Source organism: Chiloscyllium punctatum, chromosome 24 (assembly GCF_047496795.1).
Source record: "Chiloscyllium punctatum isolate Juve2018m chromosome 24, sChiPun1.3, whole genome shotgun sequence".
In the NCBI taxonomy this organism is placed as follows: Eukaryota; Metazoa; Chordata; class Chondrichthyes; order Orectolobiformes; family Hemiscylliidae; genus Chiloscyllium; species Chiloscyllium punctatum.
In genome coordinates, this window is record NC_092762.1 from 50,973,540 (window position 1) to 50,992,163 (window position 18,624).

At 42.1% G+C, this 18,624-nt stretch overlaps 1 protein-coding gene across 1 annotated transcript in view; it reads right to left on the bottom strand.

The window, feature by feature from the left end:
* Nucleotides 1-13,254: 13,254 nt before the first annotated feature.
* Nucleotides 13,255-18,624, bottom strand: part of LOC140494541 (receptor-type tyrosine-protein phosphatase delta-like) — a 384,530-nt gene continuing 379,160 nt past the window's right edge. Inside the window, exon 37 of the mRNA XM_072593818.1 lies at nucleotides 13,255-16,906. Within this exon, the coding sequence (XP_072449919.1) occupies nucleotides 16,838-16,906 (69 nt within the window). The 3' untranslated portion in view covers nucleotides 13,255-16,837. The remainder of the gene's footprint in view (nucleotides 16,907-18,624) is intronic.

Sequence of the window (18,624 nt, forward strand, 5' to 3'; positions counted from 1 at the left end):
CAAGCTTTTGAAGTTCCTAAAGACTGCAGACCCAAGAACTGGAGACTAGGAATAGATTGGGAAGTGGCTACAAACATGATTCTGGTCAGCCTTGTTGAATTGACCCTTAATGATCCTGAGGAGCTTACTCACCATGTGAGACCACTATCCCTGACCAATCTCACCCCCACAAAAGTGACTGGTGGGTGGGGCTATTTTTAGTTCTTTTCTGCCTCCACTCAGAACATAGGCGGGGTCCGAAAATCCAGCTCATTGTCACTGTTTCAATAGAGGTGGACAGAGCAACCAGTTTGTACAGCAAGCTTCCACAAAAGGAAATGTGATACCTATCGGACTCTCTAACTTGACATGATGTTAATTAAAGTTAAAGAGCAGAGCACTGGGGAAAATTACCCTGTTCTTCTCTGAATGAGAGACACAAGTCCATCCTGGGCCTCCTCCAATGCTGCAATAAGGCCACATGCAAACTGGAGGAACAACACCTCATACTCTGCCTCAGGAGCTGGCAGCCCAATGGCCTTAACATAAAGTTCACCAGCTTCAAAACCTCCCCAACCCCAACCTCATCCCATGCCCAACCTTCCCTCTCCTCCCCACCTCCTTGACTGGACCTGACATCTCCATTTTCCTTCTCACCTATTCTCTCCATCCTCCCCACTGACTGTTTAGAATAACCCCCTACCTGCATCCATCTGTCAACATCCCACCTACCTTTCCCGAGCATCACATCCCCCTATTTATTTCTCATCCCCATCCCTAATCCTGATGAAGGGTCACAACCCTTCTACTTTTCATCATTTGTATAAATGATTTGGATGTGAACAGAAGAGGTATAGTCAGTAAGTTTGCAGATGACACCAAAATTGGAGGTGTAGTGGACAGTGAAGGGTTATCTCAGATTACAATGGGATCTTGATCAGATGGGCCAATGGGCTGAGAAGTGGCAGATGGAGTTTAATTAAGATAAATGTGAGGTGCTGCATTTTGGAAAAACAAATTTTAGCAGGACTTATACACTTAATGGTAAGGTCCTCAGGGGTGGTGCTGAACAAAGAGACCTTGGAGTGCAGGTTCATAGCTCCTTGAAAGTGGAGTCGCAGGTAGATGGGATAGTGAAGAAGGCAGTTGGTATGCTTTCCTTTATTTGGTCAGAGTATTGAGTACAGGATTTGGGAGGTCATGTTGAGGCTGTACAGGATATTGGTTAGGCCACTGTTGGAATATTGCATGCAATTCTGGTCTCCTACCTATCAGAAAGATGTTGTGAAACTTGAAAGGGTTCAGAAAAGATTAACAAGGATGTTGCCAGGGTTGGAGGTTTTGAGCTACAGGGAGAGGTTGAATAGGGTGGGACTGTTTTCCCTGGAGCGTCAGAGGCTGAGGGGTGACCTTATAGAGGTTTATAAAATCATGTGGGGCATGGATAGGATAAATAGACAAAGTCTTTTCCCTGGGTTGGGGGAGTCCAGAACTAGAGGGGCATAGGTTCAGGGTGAGAGAGGAAAGATATAAAAGAGAAGGGGCAACCTTTTCACACAGAGGATGGTACGTGTATCGAATGAGCTGCCAGAGGAAGTGGTGGAGGCTGGTACAATTGCAAAATTTAAGAGGCATTTGGATGGGTAATGAATAGGAAGGGTTTGATTAGATTAGATTAGATTACTTACAGTGTGGAAACAGGTCCTTCGGCCCAACAAGTCCACACCGCCCCGCCGAAGCGCAACCCACCCATACCCCTACATCTACCCCTTACCTAACACTAAGGGCAATTTAGCGTGACCAATTCACCTAACCTGCACATCTTTGGAGTGTGGGAGGGAACCGGAGCAAACCCACACAGACACGGGGAGAATGTGCAAACTCCACACGGAGAGTCGCCTGAGGCGGGAATTGAACCCGGGTCTCTGGCGCTGTGAGGCAGCAGTGCTAACCACTGTGCCACCGTGCCGCCCACAGAGGGATATGGGCTGGGTGCTGGCAGGTGGGACTAGATTGGGTTGGGATATCTGGTTGGTATAGATGAGTTGGACTGAAGGATCTGTGTCTGTGCTGTACATCTCTATGACTCTCTGATTCTATGACCTGAAATGTTAACTTTTCTGCTCCTCCGATGCTGCCTGACCTGCAGTGCCTTACCAGCTCCACTTTTTATCGATTCTGACTTCTAGCATCTGAATCCTTATTATCTTCCAGCCCTTCTACAGTACCACACTCAGCATCAGGCCAGATACTTGCTCTTAATGTTTTGAAGTTGCACCCTCAGTGGCTCAGTGGTTAGCACTGCTGCCTCACAGCACCAGGGACCTGGGTTCGATTCCAGCCTTAGGTGACTGTCTGTGTGGAGTTTGTACATTCTCCCCGTGTCTGCGTGGGTTCCCTCCGGGTGCTCCGGTTTCCTCCCACAGTCCAAAGATGTGCAGGTCAGGTGGATTGGTCAGGCTAAATTACCTATGGTGAGCAGGCTGTGTGAGTTAGCCATGGGGAAATGCAGGGTTACAGGGATAGGATGGTGGAGGGGGTGGAAGGGTGAAATGGTCTTTGGAGGGGCTGTGTGGATTCACTAGTCTGAATCACCTGCTTCCATACTGTAGAGATGATTCTATGATGCTGGGGCCAGTGTGGTGCCACCTGAAGTCTCGAAGGTTTGGGGGAAAGTAAATCCCCTCGATATTGCTGAAAGCAACTAAGAATTTTAAAAAGTCATAAGCTAATTTTCTTTCCATGGTTTTGTTTACTGGCTCTAAGACAATTGATGTTGGTGATTAGATTACTTACAGTGTGGAAACAGGCCCTTCGGCCCAACAAGTCCACACCGACCCGCCGAAGCGCAACCCATCCATACCCCTACATCTACCCCTTACCTAACACTACGGGCAATTTTAGCATGGCCAATTCACCTGACCTGCACATCTTTGGACTGTGGGAGGAAACTGGAGCACCCGGAGGAAACCCACGCAGACACGGGGAGAATGTGCAAACTCCACACAGTCAGTCGCCTGAGGGGGGAATTGAACCCGGGTCTCTGGTGCTGTGAGGCAGCAGTGCTAACCACTGTGCCACCGTGCCGCCCATTGGTTGTTTGGTTGTTTGGTTAGCAGTGAAGAAAGATCCTGAGAAAATGTCTGCTAGCTGATGACTGACTGTTAAGGTGTCCAGTGAAGGCGGGGCAATTCTACACTGAAATCTCTGGGGAATACATCTGGCCAGGTTTCATCCTCAATTGGGTAGCATGTGCTGGAGGCGGGGAGTACAGTAACCAGGCTGTTTCCCAGGCTAGAGTGGGAAAACATTTCCCAGTGTCACTGGATTTTAGTTGCACTCTGGTGATCAATGTTCCAGAAGATATATGAGTATGTCGATGTGAGTGTGTGTGTCTATGTGTGTGTATCTGCATGTGAGTATGTGTCTGTGTCCATGTGTGTGTGTCTGTGTATGTGTGTGTGTCTGTGTATGTGTGTGTACTCGTATGTGTCTGTGTGTGTGCATCTGTTTGTGTGTGTCATTGTGCCCATGTGTCAATGTGTGTGTGTTTGCATGTGTGTACGTTTATCTATGTCAGTGTGTATGTATGTGTGTCTGTGTGCATGCATGTGTGTGTGTGTCAGTTTGTATCTGTATATGTGCATCAATGTGTATCAGTCTGAGAGTGTATATGTCCATCAGTGTGTCAGTTTGCATCTGTATATGCGCATCAGTGTGTGTCTGTGTGTCAGTCTGTGTGTGTATATATATCCATCAGTGTGTGTGTATGTCTGTCTGTGTATATTTGCATCAGTGTATGTGCCAGTGTCAGTGTATGCATGTTTCTGTGCGTGTATGTGGGTGTGTTTGTGCGTGTGCATGTGTGTATATTGTGATGCTGTTCTGGTCGAGTAACTGACAACCGTCCAAATTTGTCACTTAAAGTGTGACCACTTCCTGAGGCACTGAATGAATTATTGTCTCCAGGGCAGGACAAGAGGAATTAGGCAGAGGTGGGGTGAACAAGGTTCAGCAACACAGTGCAGATAAAATATTGAAATGATGCTTCACCTGCCTGATCAGGTGGATTCCAAAGATCCCGTGGACCTATTAAAAGAAACATCCAGCAATACCAGAAAGCTACAAATTGTTTGTCTCACCTGCACCTTGCAGTGTCTTGTTTCCCTCCAACTGGCTGTCAGTTGCCTATATAACAAGAGCCATTACATTTCCTTAAAGAAAGGATTGATTGGTGACAATCTGTGTTCTGTAGGCGGTTCAGGATTATATATAAATGAAAAGATCATCAACCAACCAACAGGACAACTAAAGAGCAGAGTTTCCTTGCTCCTCAAGGAGTTTGAATTCCAGTGTTCAAGATCATACTTATAATTAAGATGGAAACATTTGCATGACAATCGGGAGCGAGCAATTGGATAATTCTTTCAAAGAATCAACATGATTGGATGGTCTGAATGGTCTCCTTCTGAGCTGTGAGATTCCTTGATTCTCTCCTCAATTCTAGCCATTTAGATAGCTGTATTATGGTTGACTACTTTAAAAGTTATTTAGGTTCTGTGCCGTAGCCTGATGGTTTTGCGATCTATATTGAATCAGAGACTTCTGTTAGCGATTGGCTGATTTCTCCATCTGACTGTAATTGCATTTTCTATCTTGAGTGTAGCGCTGTGTTGCAGTAAATGTGAAACAGTTCCTGTCTCAATGAGAAGTCTGAACTGGACCAGTGAGGAGGCAAGATAATAATTCTGTTGCTGTGCAACCATCAGGCTGCTGAACTGTGGTACATCTGACACAGACTGGAGACTTGCTTTAAGTACTGGGTGACTTGAGAATTGTAACAAATTTTATATTCTACTTGGATTCCTGTCTTCCCTCCTTACCCCTTCCACCTTCCCTCCTCACCCCTTCCACCTTCCCTCCTCACCCCTTCCACCATTAGAGGTTATATTGGCACGGTGCATTTGACCATGTTGCTGTCAACATGCTACATATCTGCTGGCTAAACCCAATTTAGAGTGGACAGGCAGGAGGTTGGAAGAACACAGAAAGCCAGGCAATATCAGCTTTGGGTATAACCTTTCTTCTAACAGTCTAGTTCAGAGCTTCATAAGTCACTTCTTTAGCTGATCAGAATTTCTCTCTATACTTATGGTGGACTATATGAAGTACTCTTTCGAATATTAACCCTTACAGACCTACATATGGCACTTTTCAATATTGGCAAATTATAAACTTGCATTTACATATCATCTGCCATCTCCTTCAGATATCCCAAAGTATCTTTGAAGTGTAGTCCTTTGTCTGTTGTAGGCAACATTGGAAAGTCAGTTTCCAAGATTCTTCAAATAACATCAAGATGGTTGATATTGTCGTGTGGTGTTAATTAAAGAAAAAATGCAGTACTAGGTATGGAAGAACCTGCACAGAAAGAAGAAGAGATAATTAATGTGAGAAATGGAACTACCAATGTCAAGATAATAGTAATGGTCTAATATTCGATCATTAGAAGTTATGTGGCAAGCATTACAGCAAACCAAATCAATTTCTGTGTATGCAGCTTGCAAATGCAAAGCAGACTAACAACCAGTCAGAGTTACAATGCTGGATACACACTGGCCCTAGAGCCCTGAAAGGCAAATTCTCTTAAAAACAAGGTACACATGCTTTCTGAAAGGAACTACAATGATTTACAATTTTTAAAAAAATATTAATTGATGGGACAAGCGTGTCTCTGGGTAGGCCAGCATTTTTGCATATCTCAAGTTGCCCAGAGGGTAGTTATGAGTCAACCACCTTGCTGTGGGTTGGGAGTCACTTATAGATCAGAACAGGTAAGGATGGCAGTTTCCTTCCCTGAAGGACATTAGTGAACCAGATGGGTTTTCCTGACAACTGATTCATGGTCATCACTCGACTCTTGGTTCCAGATATTTATTGGATTCAAATTCTACCATTGCTGTGACAGGATGCGAACCTGGGTCACCAGGACATTAATTGGGTATCTAGATTAACAGTCTAGCGATAATACTGCGAGACTATTACCTCCTCAATAATAAGTGAGCCTGTAACTCTCTATAAACTCCCTGGCTGATACGGCCAAAGCTCATAATGGTGACTTTTTCTGAAGGTCTGGAGGTTTTTTTCATGGCCTGCAGTTGCAGTTCCAGAATAACTTTGGACACTGCAGTCAAGTTTTGTTCCAGATTAGTCACTGACTGATCTCACACCCGAAGCACTTTGAATGGTTCAAATCTTCTTGTCATTTACTGTTTTGTTTCTTAAGAGCTACTGACTCATTATGAACACCCTGGTTTTGTACCTAGGACTCTTTTAATTCTATCAACATTTTAGCCTTTGTTAATCCAATATGTTTCCTTCTTCATAACTTCTTCCAGTGACTATCTAACCTCACTAACATTGCTTTTTTGTTTTCTTTGAAACCAGGACTTCTTTCATAATAGACAATAGACAATAGGTGCAGGAGTAGGCCATTCTGCCCTTTGAGCCAGCACCACCATTCATTATGATCATGGCTGCTTCTGTGATTATTTTCCTCGATATCCAGTTTGAGTTCTTTCACTAGAGCATCATTGTTGACATTTCTTTCTGAAAGGATTGTCTCATGTTCTTTTTGTGTATCTCCAACTGTTTTTGCAGGCCTGAGATCTTCTCCAGCAATGCTCTGACCTTGGGTTGATGGTTCTGTAGCTGCTCCTGCTAAGCTTGATCTATTGAATGTATGATGGTGATCTATATCTTCCTGGATTGATGATCAGAGCTTATAATTCATCCTGTTTCCATTCTTTCTCTTCTATTTCTTCATTGATCCATCCTGAGTTGAATGGAGATATTTTCAGTGGAGATGGCATCGAATTGAAGAGTATAAGAGCGAAGAGGTAAATTTAAAGTTGTACAGAGTATTGGTAAGGCCACAGCTGGAGTACTGTGTACAGTTTGGGTCATCTCACTATTGGAAGAATGTGATGGGGTTCACCAGGGTGTACCTGGGCTGGAGAAATTGAGCTATGAGAAGAGACCAGATAGGCTTGGATTGTTTTCTTCAGAGCACAGAAGACAGAAGGGGCAACATGATTGAGGTACATTAGATTATGGGTATGGACAGGGTGAATGGAGAGTAGTTGCTCCCTTTAGTTAAACAATTAATCATGAGGGGGCATAGTTTTAGGGTAAGGGGCAGGAGATACAGAGGGGATTTGAGGAAAAGACTTTTTGTCTCAGAAGGTAATGTGAATCTGGAATGCACTGCCTAGGAAGGGAGAGGAGGCTGGAAACCTGACTACCTTTAATGCAATTTTGGATGAGCACTTGAAATATCATAACATTCAAGAATATGGGACAAGTGAAAGAAATTGGGATTAACACACCTTTAGTGATAATTATGTCAGTGTGGACTCTATGAGTAGTTCACCCTTTCCTCTTGAACTTTTATTTCTCTCTTGACAGCTGCCAGCTGAGTTTTCAGATGTACTAATTCAGAAGAAAGTGAAGTATTCTGTTCTTCTTTCATGTTCAGATCTGGAGTGTTACTTTAATGATCTGCTGCAGTTTCTGTTGTGTCTGACATTTGAAGATTACATGACTTGTGACTGGTCTGAGTTCAGGGCATGGGGATACTTGCAATGTTTCCGACTTGGAACATTAGAAATGTCTAGATAGCTTTACTCCAATGCTGTTGATCCTGCATATGGACTTGGTGAACTGTTGCACACTGATTGTTTTGCCTGTTTTGCCTGATTTGTCATATTTGTGGTGCATTTTGGAATTTTCGGGGGGAGTGGTTTGCCATTTGCCTCATGTCAATCTTAGACAACAACAGTTGTTACCAGTTTTCAAAGAACACAACTTGGATTTTTATAAACAATTCACACAGTGTGATGGCAGTGTAAAAGATGTGTTCATCACTCTTTTTCACATCGTGTATATCATCAGATTCTGGTCTCTCATTTGATTCATGTACATTACTTGCTTCTGGCGGGATAATAGATAGTCTTTGCTATAGCTTAAAGCCATTCTGTGTGCCCAGTTCATTGTAGCTGTATCAAACTTTGCTTTTGCACACGGTCTTTGCCAACAGCCTTTTCTGTGGCATACCTTGCAAAATTGACCGAAAGTTCGACATTTCCTTGTTGCATGCAGAAGGGCACAAATTCCACATGTCTTGCTGCAGGGAGGCATTATAGTAATTGTGTCATTTATTAATTAGTACCTAAAACTTGTAAGATTTGTTGACCTGGGACGATCATTTTGCATTCATCCTTCAGTAGTTCTTCAATGCTATAAGTCTTTGGCTTCTCTAGTAAATTTTTCTGGAAATTTTTCAAGGTGCAGATGCAGTCACAAATTCAACAATTTTATTTGCTCACTTCCCATCTGAAGAGTCCCATATTGAGCTCCTTTCCCCTTCATCTGTTCACTTGTGGTCCATAGATTCTGTAGGCTTTTATCTAAATGACATGAATTCTAGTTATGAATGTGCAAGTTTAATCTGACTCTGAGTTAGTTGTCCATATCTTTTGGTGATCATTTAGCCCTTCTGATAACCCTGATGTGTTAGATCTGCGTAGACCTTCATTCCCAATTGCTAAGCAAGTCTTCGTGGCTTGTTTTTTTTCTGCATGACAGACACTTGAATCTAGAATTCTGCTCAAACATTTTAAATTCTGTTAAGAGGACTGCTGTGTCCCAACTTAAATAATGGAATTTTGTAGACCCTCTGACAATATGCCTTTGACCGTTTGTCATTTCCTTTAGATCCAGTAACCAGGTGCCGCTATACTAACAGACATAATAGAACATAGAACAGTACGGCACAGTACAGGCCCTTCAGCCCTCGATGTTGTGACGACATTTTATCCTAATCTAGGATCAAACTAACCTCCATACCCTTCAATTTATTATCATCCCATGTGCCTATTCAACAGTCGCTTAAATGTCCCTAATGTATCTGACTCTACTATCACTGCTAGCTCCCACTACTCTCTGTGTAAAAAGCCTATTTCTGACATCTCCCCTAAACCTTCCTCCAATCACCTTAAAATTATTGCCCCCCAGCCATGATAGCCATTTCCACCCTGGGGAAAAAGTCTCTGGCTATCCACTCTATGTTTCTCATCATCTTGGACACCTCTATCAAGTCACCTCTCATCCTTCTTCACTCCAATGAGAATTGCCCTAGCTCCCCTCAACCTTTCTTCATAAGATGTGCTCTCCAGTCCAGGCAGCATCCTGGGAAATCTCGTCTGCACCCTCTCTAAAGCTTCCAATTGATTTAATATGATTTATTATTGTCATAAGTACCAAGACACAGTGACAAGTATTGGTTTGCATGCTAACCAGACAAATCATACCTTACAAAACTACATCAGGAGAATAGAACAGAATGCAGAATGTAGTGTTGCAGCTACAGAGAAGATGCAGAGAAAGATTCTATGGGGAAAATGCTGCTCTTAAACCTGTTGGTACGTGTTTGCAAACTTTTGTATCTTCTGCCTGATGGAAGAGAGTGGAAGAGAGTATAACCGGGGTGGGTTTGGTTTTTGATTATGTTGGCTGCTCTCCCAAGGCAGTGGGAAGATAAGATGGAGTTGATGGTAGGAAGGTTGGTTTTTGTGATGAACTGGCCTCATTCACAATTCTCTGAATTTCTTGCGGTTTTGGGCAGAACTGTTGCCACACCAAACTGTGATGCATTCTTGATAGGATGCTTTCTATGGTACATGTATAAAAATTGGTAAGAGTCATTGTAGATATGCCAAATTTCCTTAGCCTTCTGTAGAAGTAGAGGTATTGGTGTGCTTTCTTGACGCAGTATTGACATGGATGGACCAGGATAGATCATTAGAGATAATTATTCCTAGAAACTTGAAACTCTCGACCATCTCCACGCCAGCACTATTGATACAGAGAGATGTGCCCTGTATTCTGCTTCCTGACGTCAACCAGCTCCTTCATTTTTCTGACATCGAGGATGAGATTGTTGTCTTTACACCATGCGACTAGGCTGACTAACTCTTTCCTGTATTTTGTTTCCCTGTTGTGTGAGATCCAACCCACCACCGATGATGGTGTCTAATTATATGTCTGCTTGACCCAATCAGGAGGACTCATTTCAGGAAGCTGCAGTGATCCTGAACCTGGAGGGGGGGGGGGCTGGAATCCAAGCTGATCCTTTACTTGTTGAATCTTTGCTGGGGGTTGGGCATTCTTCAAGGTACATCCTTGTAACCATCCCCTTGAACATATAAAATCTGATGCAGCTGAGAACTCATGTGATCACTAATGTAGTTTCCAGCTGAAGCCTGGGCCCTAACTTAGGATACTGTAATGGATTCATATTGAAATGATTCGAATATAAGAAGTACAACTGCAGTGTGTGACCTATTCCCACATTGCCAATGAGCTCCGTGTTTGTGTTTCTGACCGGGATTCACAAATCTCCTTCCCATCAATACACCCTCCTCCCACTGTGGCCTTTAACTGTCTGTCCCCCTATTCTGGGCCATTGTCTTTATACTCCCTAGCTCCAGCCTTTGACTGCCCTGCAAACCCTGGCTATCCTCCTGGGCCAGTGTCAGCCCTGATCACTGCTGGCACTGTCTCACTGCCTAAGAGAAACCTTTGCGGCCTGTCAGTCTGCACTCACCTGGTTAGCCCTGGCAAGTTGCTGATAGATAAGGAAATAATTGCATAATAAGACAAACAAAGAACTGAGGATGTTGGAGATCTGAAACAAAAACAGAAACTGCTGGAGAAATTCAGTAGGTCTGAAGAAGAAGAGTCACTGGACTCGAAACGTTAGCTCTTTTTTTTTCCCTCACAGATGATGCCAGGTCTGTTGCCCGATCTCCAGCAACTTGCTTTTGATTGCAAAGTGAGTAGCTGTGATGTTTGTTAAACCAGAATTATTGATTGAAAGAGAATTTAGTTTGGAATATTTAAACATTTTACCCAACAGTTACACAGGGATTACAAGCTTGGGCAACTCCCTCTGCTATGTCCACACCCCTGTGCAGGTGAAACCCAGAGGTGGTCAGGGTGACGGTGGGATGCATTCAGACCTGTCACTTATTGCTTTTAGAAATTTGTTCCCTGCAACATTCTTCCATACAGTTGGTCACTGTATCTGTATAGATCCCGGATCTCCTATTAGGGGTGCTACGTTGAAATTTCTTCCTGACTACCACAAATTACAGAGGGAAAGCCTAATGCAAGTGTTAAAGTAATGAGTGGTGAGCATTGTTTGTTTGCTGTTGACTACAAATCTGGGCCAGTGCCTACAGTATCAGTCACTGAGAGGGCTAGTGAAGTAACTGGTACTGTAAAGGGCTGTAATAAATAGTTCTTGCTTGGGCAATGAAGGCAGCATCACTTACCAGCACAGTGACTGTTCTATAAAAAAGGATAAACAAATTTATCATGACAGATATTTCTGGATTAGAACTGAACCAGCACCAGATAAGTTAAGATTTCAACCCAATAATCCACAAGCCTGTTATTAATCTTGTAAGGTGTTGTGCTATTCTGATATAATTAATGATGCACAGTGACCAACTAGAAGCAGCCTGAATGACGTGGAACCCCTGTGTCTGCACCCCATTCCTAGCAATAGCTAGGAAGAAAATCTAGCCCCCGGGATGGGAAGAGGTTCCTTCCTCAGCACAATCATTTCCCACACCTCCCAAAGCACATACTTTATAAAATGTTTTTGAAATTTGATGCATAAGCAATCCTATGAATGAAGTGACAAGGCAGTGACAATCATGGGGGATCCAGGCAATTATGAAAATCCTGCCCTCTGTTGTCACGATTTATCTAGTTTATGATCATTTGGACATTGTTGATCAAGATATTCAAATTCTGCTGCACACAGATACTGTCGGCTATGGGTGCCTGTTTGAAATAATAAAGTTTCATTGGCCACTTCTATCTCAACACCAGTCTGAAGATTCTGCAGAGGGGGATATATAAGCTGAATCTTTTTAGCCACAAATTTTGAAAGCTGTAGCACAGCTTTCAACATAGATATAAAATCACTTTGCATGTGGCCCAGATATTACAACTTATATTTTGTTTTCTTGCATCAACATATCATTTCTATAAGCAGCTATGTATTAAAACAAGTTAGAGCAGAAGGTGTTTGTACATGTCTTCCTTCTTGACATAGTTCACTGTTCCCATTCTGAGAGCACGAAAATCTTATTGCATAAAGCCTCTAGTCTGACACCAGTGCCCAACGCAGACATATTGTTTTATCAGCGATGGAAAAAAAAGTTTCAAATGTGCATTCTACATGGTTCACAACTGGAAATAAATAACTGTAGAGTTAGAACCAAGGGACCAATATCTCAGAAGTGCCAAGATTTATTGACACTGGCCAGATGGGACACTGTGACCTTTTCCAGTGCTTTATATTCTTACGTTCCCATGCGACTGTTAAGAGATTTTTATGATTTCATAAGGAAAACCAGCAGGTGTGGAGTCTCGGTTTCCAAATTTGTGGCACGCTCCCTGTGGATGGCTTGGCTTTTATTTATGTGCCCAGTGGTAGTGGCTCATTATGCTGGAGGCCAGTTTCAACATGTACAAGATGTGCTCTCCCAATTACACTTGCTATTGATTGACATGAAAAACAATAAGCAGAAAGTGCTGGCAAATTGGCCTTATGTTTTGTTCCAGAGATGGCACTACACTTGTTGCTATGAGACGGCATAGAGAAAGTAAATCTTGAAAGGTTTGAGCCAACATTTAATATTGCTTTCTATTGGGAAGAAATATACAAGAAATTGGTAGCAATGTGATCTTTGTGACTCAAAGACTTCATTGCTCTCAATACAAATATCACATCAATTTGACAGTCAAAATGGCCCTTGGCCTTACCCAGGGCATTGAAATAGCTTTCTTGTGCAATGATATCACCTTAAACAAAGAGGAAAGCACACTGGAAATCTGAAGACCATGAAAGGTGGAGTATAAATACAACGGGAAAGGCAAATCAAATTGGTGCCTCCTATTGAAGCCACTCTGTTTTATAACCGTCACATTTGCTTTATGGTCAATAAAGACTCATCAATAAAAAGCTCAAGCAAGAAAACCAATATTTTCATTGTGTTATCTTTTGCTACTTAATGCAAAATAATGTTTTATAGGTTCACTGCACCAGGGCTTGGAAATGAATAAATGTTTTGAGCAGGTGTCATACCCTATTGGATCATTTACACTGAAAGAGAACATCTTGAAAAAGTGACCAGAGCATTTTTCCAGACAATCTTCCTTTAATACAAAGTCAACATATCTACATACACAGTGGTTTTTATAACCAATTATATTTTCAGTTATAAGTAAGAGTTGTTCAAAAGCAATAATTACTTGGCCCTCAAACAAATGACAGTTCCTTTGTTTCTCAACGTCCCATTAATTTGGCTGTCATACTAGTTAAGTCTGGCAACTTCCACAAGTTATTGAGTAAATTCATCACAGACATTGACAAGGAACATGTCGGAATAAACCCAGGGTAGCAATCCTGATCCCCAGGCTAATTTCTGTTTATCCCAACATATCAAAGTTCCATTTTGGGGGCAAAATAAAGAAGGAAAGCAATCCTGATAAATGAAGCACATCCTTAAAATGGTACAAAGAAAGCTCTTTAAACATTCAGAATCCAATGATATATAACCAGTCACAAACATTTCTACAGTGAAAAAATAGACTGTCTTTAAACATAATATGAACAAATAAATGTATTTTAAATGTTTTTTTTGTTTCTTTTAATTTGACTGATAGTTTTTTTTTGTTAAAAAAGAACAAATACACAATTAAAAAAAAGATTATGCTTGTCGTATGTTACAAAACACAAAATATTTTCAAGAAAACCGCTCACAAATTCAACCCCTTCTGTATTGTCTCGACGCTCTCCTCAGCTCATCAAGTCATCAAGGTTGAGGTATATTTTTCCCCCCTTGTGAATGCTGTTCATGTATTTCTTTGAAGTTGTCCCATTCGTTAATTATGGGCTTCCTATTTGCAGTCCCAAGGCCAAGCAGTGAAAAAGATCTTTTGTTATGCAGTCTATTTTTAGACATTTTATTGAAATATTGGGAGGTGGAGTTAGGGTGAGGGAGAGAACCTTGCCAGATCCTTCAGTTATTGGTCTATTGGGTAGTTATGACAATGGACAGATTAATGGTGAATGACATTACTGAAACATCACAGGGCTTTTCACTATATGATGCATACACCAACTATTAACTTTATAAAAGGATAATTATAAAGCTTACCTTATTAAAAAGTAGGAACCATGCTTGAAGCTGAATTACATCTGGGATTCGTATTCAATACTTATGCAAAGTCGGATTTACGCAAATACTGCTCAGGATTAATTACTGCACTCAGAGACCCCCAGACTGGCTGTCAATTGTAATGTTCCCTCAAAAAGACAAAGTTAATTGAAGCATGAGTTACTGACTGCTAACTACAAATGACCTCTGCCAATCAGGAAGGTAGGGTTATAGACCAAAGTGTGGAGAAGTTTAGACAAATCAGCAAGCCACATTTCATAAGCTGGGTATCAAACCTAATGGAAAAATATTCTATAACCTTGGCGAGCTGAAACTGTGGTATGATGAAGCACTAAAGAGAACCCATTCATGGTTAACTTTGTTCTTTTGTTCAGTGTAACATGCATGGTGTTTGCAAATCACCCGTTCCTGCTGAAAGTCATTTTTTACAAAGATGATACTGTTCCTGTAAAGTGGCCACTTGCAACTGCTCTTTTAGTGGGCTAATTTAATTTAATTGCTGTCAGCAAATTAAAACCTTTCTTTTACAAAAATGCAAAATAACACAACAAGGTCGGTCATTCAAATTTTGCCCTCTTTAAAGGGGAGAAATCTTTCCACTGATGAACATTCATAACAACACGTTTCTCAAAAAAAAAGGCTGATTCTGTGTAAGATGAAATCGCATCAAATCTGTACTATGTCATCTATGATGGCATCTGCCTCAGCACCATAAAATGTGTCTTGGATAACTAGGATTACCCTCAAACCATGCCTTTCTGAAAGATACTGGTGATGATAGGTGATGGTAGACAAGTGGTTATAATGTCACCTATAGGCCTGCTTTGATCTCGTGAGGCTCAATTACCCATTACAACATGTTGATTGTTTGCAGATGTACAGGACATGACTCGGGGTGTTAATAAATAGGATGGTCATTTCAAATGTGTAACAAAACAATTGTATTTATTTAATACTTATTCAGTGATATTAATTTTCTTCAATCCAACAAAGAAAGGCACTATTCCTTCTTTCCCACCTTCCTCCCAATAAGGACATTTAGAATTGTTGCATTCTTATGATTAGACAGGGAGATAAGCAGATAGCAGAATTATCTGAAGGGCTTTTCCACTTCACTGTCCTCTAGCAGGAGGAGGGAATGTCCAAAGACTCGAATCCCTAGCTTAGAGATTGCAGTACATATGGATTGACTGTCCTGAGGGCATTGTGTCACTGATCCCCTTCAGCAGCCCTCAGGAATGTACACGCTCCTGAAAACACAGTGGTGTTTTGTCCAGCCATCACATTCATCCTTTTGTTCTGACTATTAACATATGATTATGATATGATCATGTTGTTATTATTTAAATAGGGATACTTCCTTAGGTATAACTCATTCCCCTCAGAACTGAGATGGGTGCAATACTGGGTTTGCAATTATGAACAAAGAATGCTTTGGTGCTTCATGTGGGAATGTGTAAATGCAGTCATTTGAATTTAATCTTTACTTTCCTTGTGTAACATTTTCAACTATCTCCTTAGTGTCTCCTATGTGCATTATCCCTTTCTTAACAAAATGCAAGCAAGAGCCTTTTCTAGAACCTCTGCTTTGATTAAACAGAAGATTTAACGTGCCTGCAGTACAACTGAATTTCCTGTTCCTCAGCTCCACTTCAGATCCCTGACTCCATTGGTCAGTTTATCAATTTGAGGATACATGTTCTCATGTCTTTGGCTGGCTCGCTGTTAACCTGGTGATGTTTTATATTGGTCTCAGGTTTTCCATGAAAAAGGTCAGAAATGTCCATCCTAACCCACTCTCTGGAAATGAGCCTGTAACTATCCATGTCGACAGCAGTGGTGCCTCGCTTGGGTGCAGCTCCCTCACTACTGCAGAATTAAAATAACAGTTAGGATAGGAGACAATCATGGAGTCATCAAAAATAGATTCACAAGTGAATCTGATGTAGGGAGAAGGCACAGATGCAGAACATGCATAGATGAGGTATGGCCCAGTGGGGACTGCCACAGGATAGAAAAAAAAACAATCTCTGCTATCTTTGATGACTACAGAGTAGCCAAAACCAACCACAAAAGAACATCTGCAGTAAGTGTGACTTTGTGAGCGATTCCCTTTAATGCTGTTCCATAGCTTAGATTAGTAAAAGGGATTTTAAGCAAGCAGAACTCTAATGATGTAACCAAAGACAGGATCCCATCTTTTCAGGTTTTCCCTTCATCCACTTTCTGAATGACCTTTTGCTTGCCCGTCCTTAATATTTCATTAGACAGTCCACACAGGAGGAAATCCAGATCCATTTCACCACAGTTGAACACTTGAGGTAAGTAGGATGTGTCCATAATTAAAATGATCCCCCTCCCCAACAGACCAGGGTCCTTCTCCTCTTCTGGGTTACAACATTGAGTTCCCTTAGGGTCCATCCAAAATATCTTCCCCCGGCGGTGGTTAGAATTAAAGTACTTTTCAAGCACGCTATATGGCTCAGAAGAGGCGCTCCATGTCCATTGTGGCCTGTTAGAGTTTGGTGATCAATGGCTTTTTACGTTGCATAATGATCAAAACTCCCAAGGTACTCCAATGCTGCTTGATAGCAGAACTGATACTCATCCTGAAAGTATAGAAAAGGAAGATTTATCAAAAGAGAATGACATTTTAATGGTTTGCTATTCTCTAACTGAAACTGAACACACAAATGTTTCTTTTAAAGAAGGGAAGAGGTAAATTTGCCAAACACTTCTCACACCCTTAGAATGTCCCAGAGTGCTTTGCATCCCATGAATTACAATTTACTAAATGGAACCAATGGCCATGTAGCAAGATCCCATCAAACCAGTGAAGTGAGTGATTAGATTAACTGTTCTGATGGTGTTGGTTGCGTACACCAGGAAAGTTTATTTTAAGTCAAAGACTCATTATCTGGGAGAGACATCAGTCTTTGGGTGGAATATTCTCATTCCTTTGTTTAAGAGTGTGTGTTAGTGTGTGTATGTGCACGTGTGTGTGTGTGCACGTGTGTGTGTGGGGGGGGGGGGGGGGGGCGGGATGGGGAGAGCTTGATAAGTGGTGACTCAGATGCCACTCCCACCACCAAGCCATTCACTTTCCCACCAAACAGCTTATTGAGGATTGACATACGGATGTGGGTGGCTTTCTTAATAAATCACAGACCCTGGGACACAGGCAACCTGGGCTGTTCGATACTGCTGGCCACATAGAGGCTGGCAACTTCTAGGTCCTAAAGCCCACTGATCCAGGACTACTCCTTAGGGGATCAGGAGGGAAGCAATTTTCACTCCTCTCGCAGGGACTGGGGAGTCAGGAGGGTTGGGGGGTTGGAGGGAAGGTCCGTGTGGTGGCTTTCAGAGGCTAATCCAATGATCCCCTTCTGTGACTCTGATTGCCTCCATATTGGAGGTCACCTCTACCTTATCCAGTAGGTAAATTCCCATTCTCTCCCAGTCTGCAAATTAGCTATCTTTCCCACTTGTACATGGACTGTCTTGCTCAGTACATAATTAGTGAATTGGTGAGAAAGGGATAACTTTCTTTCCACAGTATCTCTCTCTCTCTCTCCAGGATCAATGTACCTATTATTTTCCTCAGTCTGCACCTTGAGAGAGGAGAATATCTCACCTATCCAGTATTTCTTATGCTACAGTCCCCCAAAATACTGAAAGCAACTCAACACCGAACTGTGTTTGAGAGTGCATTCTTCTGTATGTGAAGCTGAACAAAACATCTTTCACAAAGCATTTGTTAATTTGTAATGCAAACAGTAGAATAGAATAGAATCCCTACAGCGTGAGGCAGGCCATTCGGTCCATCAAGTCCACACCAACCCTTCGAAGAGCATCCCGCCCAATCCCTGACACCCCGCATTTCCCATGGCTAATCCACCTAGCCTGCACATCTTTGGACTGCGGGAGGAAACCCATGCAGATACAGGGAAAATGCACAAACCCCACACAGAGAGTCACCCAAAGGTGTAATCAAACCAAGGTCCCTGGCGCTGTGAGGCAGTCGTGCTAACCACTGAGCCACCCACAAAGATGCCATCTCGGTTTCTACCTGTCCTCATGACACACATGACTGATACATACAGCATGAGCTCAGCAAGAATTCTTCATTAACAAGTGAAGCGAATTGTTCACTTTGCTTGATTGACATCTTTGAATGGTTATAATAAGTTGTTTCAATTTGACCCCTTTTATCAAAAGTCTGGATTCTGGGGGCGCTGTTGTGGGGGTGATGGTGGTTAAGAAGAGGACACATTCCCCACTTTCCTAGACTGAAACCCAGCTGCCTCTCAGTTATATTCCCCTGGGG